At 40.3% G+C, this 6,139-nt stretch overlaps 1 protein-coding gene across 2 annotated transcripts in view; it reads right to left on the bottom strand.

Moving 5' to 3' along the window:
* Positions 1–2,335: 2,335 nt before the first annotated feature.
* The window catches only part of slc4a1ap (solute carrier family 4 member 1 adaptor protein), a 10,825-nt gene continuing 7,021 nt past the window's right edge, over positions 2,336–6,139 (bottom strand). The window contains exons 9-13 of one of the 2 annotated variants that reach the window (XM_086049164.1): positions 5,802–5,898; positions 5,464–5,713; positions 4,881–5,023; positions 4,106–4,175; positions 2,336–3,183 (exon numbers count right to left, since the gene is read on the bottom strand). In XM_086049164.1, coding sequence (XP_085905290.1) covers positions 3,134–3,183; positions 4,106–4,175; positions 4,881–5,023; positions 5,464–5,713; positions 5,802–5,898 — 610 coding nt within the window. In that variant the 3' untranslated portion in view covers positions 2,336–3,133. Of the gene's footprint in view, positions 3,184–4,105; positions 4,176–4,880; positions 5,024–5,463; positions 5,714–5,801; positions 5,899–6,139 lie in introns of those variants that run through there. The other variant, XR_015089270.1, reaches the window with a different exon arrangement.

Here is a 6,139-nt window from a genome sequence, read left to right on the forward strand (position 1 = left end):
TTTTCAAGAATATGTTCCCAGCAGGCCCACTAGTTGAAACACGGCATTTGTGGAATATGAGTTAAGCAGCAAAATGCACTCGTTTTTAGCCATCTCTGAGGACGGCCATTTTGTCTTCTGTCGACTGGAAATGATATCACAACTGCTCACAACGACCAATCACGGCTCAGATTCAGAAAACAGGTCAGTGATGTCATTTTCAGTCGACAGAAGACAAAATGGCCGCCCCCAGAGATGGTTAACAACTAGTGGATTAACACTTATTCCACAAACGCAATATTTATCAGAATGTCGTGTTTCAACTAATGGGCCTGCTGGGAACATATTCATATCCCAAAAAATATGTTTGGGTTGACTTCCGCTTTAAATAGAATGGTAGACTAGATATCTCGATGTTATGAAAATTCATAGAAATATTCAGGCGGACATTCGCACTGGGAAAGACACAATTCACAATTCACTGCAAGTTGAATCCCATGAAAACAAACACCACACAAGACCAAGGTATTAGCTAACGTAGACTTAGCTCGACAAAATTAAACACAATGGAACTATGCATGCTATAGTGCATTAAAGTAACATATTCTACATGTATTTGGAGTATTGTCTGTAACAAAAGAGCCCAGAGCAGGCCCCCAAGAAATTAAAGGTGAACTCCAAGGTCATGTTACATCAATGTCAGATCTTTCGTTGTTTGAGCCAAAATATACTTCATGAGAAACCCGGACAACGAAGGAGGACACCACTGTTACAAGTAAATCACATATAAATTGACCAACTGCATGTTGACAAGCCACAAAGCTTCTGGGAGAATGTCATATGGACAGACAAGACAAAACTGGAACCTTTTGACAAGGTACATCAGCTCTATGTTCACAGATGCAAAAATGAAGCATACTAAGAAAAGAACACTCTCTCTACTATGAAACATGGAGGAAACTGTTATATTCTGGGGCTGCTTTGCTACATCTGGCACAGGGTGTCTTGAATCTGTACAGCGTACAATGAAATCTCAAAACTACCAAGGTATTCTAGAGAGATGTTCTGTCTAGTGTCAGAAAGCTTGGTTTCAGTCGCAGGTCATGTGTCAGTCTTGCAACATGATAATGACCCAAAACAGAGCTAATAACACCCTAATGGCTTAGAGCAAAACATTGGACTATCCTGAAATGGGCTTCTTTGAGCCTTGATGAAAATCCTATTGAACATCTGGGGAAGGAGCAGAAACATGCTGAAAGCACCCTTCAAACCTGAGACAACTGGAGCAGTTTACTCATAAAGAGTGGGCCAAAATTACCTATGCAGAGGTGCAGAAGTTTCATTGAAAGTTACAGAAAATGTTTCATTGGTTTCATTGCAGTGATTCCCTCAAAGGTTGTGCAACAAAATATTCAGTTAACCCTTTGCAATTCCACCTGGCAGTTTTACCTGAACTAAAGTAAATTTGATGCTGTACTTGAACCATTTGGAGTATCGGCATAGTTTTGGTCTCTTTTTGAAGATAACACTTTCAATTTTTCTCTTCAACTGTCACAATATTTTTAAGTGCTACTGGGACTGAATTATGGAAGTTTGAATACATAAAAGAAGGCCGACCCACGGCCTTCTATTTCAATCCAAGTGCAGTGAGAAAGTATTTGAACTTGGTTACTTCTCACCACTGTCAGTTACCAGCACGTGTTTTGGAATAGTGCCCTACAGTATGTCAACAACATAATTTACTTCTAGTCAGCTTTTGAAATTTAGGTCAAGTGGTCTAGCAAGGGACTAAAGTGATACCCTTTTCAACCATTGTCAATGTCAAGGGACCACCAATGTCAAATCAATTAGCACACTTATATAAACATAGAAGTGTATATACACTTACAGTATTTAGAAACGACAAAATGAGCCCACTGCCATGTCCTTTGAAATTACCTGAAGACAACTTAGGTTTGTGTATTATATAAATCAGCAGAATTATGCTTTGACCCAAGTGACCTTATGTAAGTGCCCCTAATAACCCCTAACGAGGTTGCTTAAGCACGCCAAGTGGCTCTGTGACCACCACACTGAGTAACCGAGTGTGTCGGGCTGTGGTTTAATCGGTGGTTTGTCACAGTTGGTGTGTATGAAAAGAATCAGCATGGCGGGGGCACACGAGGCTTGTCCTGCATGTTTGAAGCCAGGATAAATGTTTTCCACCGATGACTAGCGAGCCACAGCAATATTTTGACAGCCAACACCACAAGCTTCTTTGGGTCAGATCATACGTGTGTGTGTGCGCGTATTTGTGTTGTGTAATAAAGTTGCATGTATAAAGTAAATGTGAAGTGTGTCAAATGACCTAGCCAGCTGTCCACAGACATTTTATTACATATTTATATAACAAAATACAATGTAAAAGTATTTACTTTGTTACCAAAAAAGAATCAGAATGTCTTCAAACCAAATGAGCAGCACTGAGGTGGGAATCCTGCAGAAATGCACAATGGCTGAGTGGCGCATAAAGACAATCCTGTTAAAAAGAGAACTTTGAGAAGGTTGGACCATGAGTGTGTGTGCGTGCGTCAGCTGACACACAACTCTGCTTACTGTAGCTTGAGTCATTATCAGCTTGCGTTTCATCCAGTAAGCCAACCAAGTGTCCAGATGGTCAGAAAAGCTGCTTCACTGCTCTCCCCCTTTACACACTCTCTTTTTGCAGGGGGGGGGGGGGGGGGGATGCGGGTAGATGCCAGTGATCAAGTAGAGCCAAATAGGGGAGGGATGCAGATTGAATGTCAGGTGGTTTGAAGTGAAAGAGGAGCAGCCAGAGACGAGGGGAGGGAAAAAGCTGAATTCAGTTCATTTCTTCTTGGGCTGCCATTTTCTATTTTCTGCTTGAAGGGTAAAAAGGACGGAACACGATTCTTGTGTGCTGGGGTCGAAGGGCATTGGCATTGGCCACGCTTGTCAGCCGGGGCCTCTGTGCTTTTTGTAGATCATCTTTAGCTGAGGTCATTCTTTGAAGAGCAGGACTGACTTTGATTCCCTTATGGTTTCTCATGTGCTTGATCATCTAGTGCGATGGTGATGGTGCTGATGCAGGAGCCGTTGACATGTTGGGTCAGATGTGACTTGATGACATACACGGTGGGGCCGTTTTTTCCACTCAATAGCCATACTTGTCATTCAGATGGGTGCGGCCATCTCCAGTCTGACCTAAAAGTGATGATGAATGGAATCTATGAATTTGCTGTCTCTTGACTTAAATGAAAATGTGCCATTACCAATAAGGGAGCTATTTTATGCAAAGAAATTATGCGAGCATTCACGGGAGCTTTGGCCAGGTGCAGTTCATTCTCCAATCCAAATATATCAGGTTGTTGCCCCCCAAAAATTCTTTACAATAATACGTCCTATGCAGCCCCACTAGTCTAAATGGCATCAGATATTGTGTTTGTGGAATATGTGTTAACTAGTAAAATCCACCCATTTTTGTCCATCTCAGGGGGCGGCCATTTTGTCACTTGCTGTCAACTGAAAATGACATCACAGTTGCTCAGGGCTCGAGTAACAACCAATCATGGCTCAGTTTCAGAAAACAGGTGAACCATGATTGGTTGTGACCGGAGCTCTTGAGCAACTGTGACAGCAAGTGACAAAATGGCCGCCCCCTGAGATGACTAAAAATGAGTGGATTTCGCTGCATAACTTATATTCCACAAATGCAATGTTAATCAGAATGCTGTGTTTAGACTAGTGGAGGCGCACAGAACATACAATTGTAAAGACAATTTTTGGGTTGACTTCCACTTTAAACCAACAGCGAGCCATCTTGAGGTGTCAAAAAAAAATACAACAACTGGTTCATGAAGCAAATCTGAAGCTTCATTTTCCCATCACGACTCAACATGCCAGTAATTCATATCAAGGCAAGAAGATTCTAATGTTGTGAATTAGTATCCTCTAGCCCAATGAAACTGTTAGTTATGTGAGGACCTCATCTTGATGTGATCCTTGGTTGAAGTGCAACAGGGCACATTCAGTCACATCGGCATACTCATCTTATCCAATTAAAAGTAAGAGCTTTACTCTAAATGTAATACAAGTGTCTTGACTTGTGGCTGTGGAGGGCAGTTACCTGTCGGCGGCATCCAAACACAATAATCGGGGTCGTCCTGTGGATATTGACTCGAGAGCTGCACAGGTGGCTATGGACATACACCATTAAGCAGTGTTATTATATATCACATTCACACTGTACATTAGCAAATTTCTGGAAATTTTCAAAGTTGACATTTCATAGGAATTAATAAGACTTTAACATTTAAAATTTTAATGAGACATAAAAATGAACAGGAATTGATTTGAACATAGGGGAATAAACCAGGAATTTCCAAAATATAATGTTGGCTCTTAATAAGGAATTTGAATACAGTTGGGGAAAGGAAAATCTATTTTGGCATAATCCTGACTAAAATGTCCAGATTCCATTCAAGTTCAGTGGTTGCCTTGACTTACAAGTCACCCTCCTTATGAGTGTTTCAAGTTACAAGCCGTCACTCAGTTAATTTTTGGGGCTTTGTATTGCGGGCCAACATTTAACGCTTTCGAAACTCTGCCGCTTCAGTAAAGAGGACAAAAAAATGGATTCAGGTATGGCAAATCCTTTGAATGCGGAAAGCTATATATTTCTCATGGATGTCTGATATAGGATAAAACTAAATGTTTATATTTATTCTTGATTATGATTAGACTTTTTCCTTAAATTATCTTCAGTTACTAGTTCATTCCCATAGAAAGCTTCCAAATTGAAATTTTAATAAATAAATATCGCCAGATTGAATTCGTATGGAAATTTACAAGAAACTTTCCAGAAATTTACACCTCTTTAGAAGCCTTATAATGACCTCTACCTTGCTGGGGCCCTTGACTTTCTTTTTCTTTCGTGCACCGAGATCCTCGTCACCGTTGTCTTTGGAAGATGGCGGATCATTGTTGGGCTTGGTGTTCCCCGTGTCGGTACAAGCCTTGCTTTTCCTCTTTTCAGGACTTTGCTCTGATAAGGGGGGGAGACACATAACATGATAAGGATATTTGTAAACTGTTTTAAAATTTAAGCTACAGGTGCAAGTCAATAAATAAGAAAACATCTGGGAAAATACAGATGAATCAAAAACAGATGTAACTACATTTCAGAAGGTCAATACCTACCTAATTTAAATATTAAACTTGCTAGCTGTAAGTTACGTTCAAAATTAAATCCTGAAACTCTGTTTTGAGGATCAATTCAACAGTTTCCTTTTCAAATTACAGTACTGAAATAAACATTTTTTTCCATAACATTCTAACTTATTTATACCACCTATATTTTTTAATACTGTACATTCATTGAAAAAGTGTATGTTTATGTGTTGGACAATGCAATACACCTACAACTAGTACTGCCACCTAGCGGCATAAATTATGAATTTTCTGAAGGAAGTTCTGGCAATTGACCTTTTGGCTGCAGCACTGATTTTTCTTTCTGTCCCAAAGGCTCTTGAGATATGTGGTCACTGGCCTCTAACGGATCAACATTCAACTCGCACACTTTATCTTCATGATCCTCCTTTTCTTCAGCCATCTCCCGTTCTTCCTCCCCTTTTTCTTCTTCTTCTTCCTCCTCCTCTTCCTCTTCTCCTCCTGGTGGAAGTTCTTTCATGTTAAAGAGTTCAGGAGGCAAGAGGGGCTGCTTAGGAGGCAACTTCTACAGAAGAAATGAAGACTTACAGTATGTTTGGTTCAAGATGAGATTCATGTCATATTCCATTTAGAAACCCAAAAAATTCACCTACCCCTATAGTGCCAGTCTTCAGCTTGAACTTGCTTCCTCCCTTCATGGCTCCAAAAAGCGGCAATGCTTTCTTCGGTTTCTCAGACTTTGAGCTGCCACTACGTCACCAATGTATAATCAGGTTGTCCTCAAAAACAGCATTGGACTTACCGGTAAGTTACCGGTACATTTCTATTTGATGTTTTATCAATGCTATAATGAGCATCTATAACTAGAATGTCACTGAGAATGCAGACCTACACAAAGGCTTATCTGTTAAAAGTGTCAAACTAATCGTGAAAATTTACATTTTAACAGATAGCCTGTGCCATTAAAAAATTTTTTAGGGGGGCGGGGCGA

Source organism: Filicampus tigris, chromosome 13 (assembly GCF_054856515.1).
Source record: "Filicampus tigris isolate MCC_2025a chromosome 13, RoL_Ftig_1.0, whole genome shotgun sequence".
Classification (NCBI taxonomy): domain Eukaryota; kingdom Metazoa; phylum Chordata; class Actinopteri; order Syngnathiformes; family Syngnathidae; genus Filicampus; species Filicampus tigris.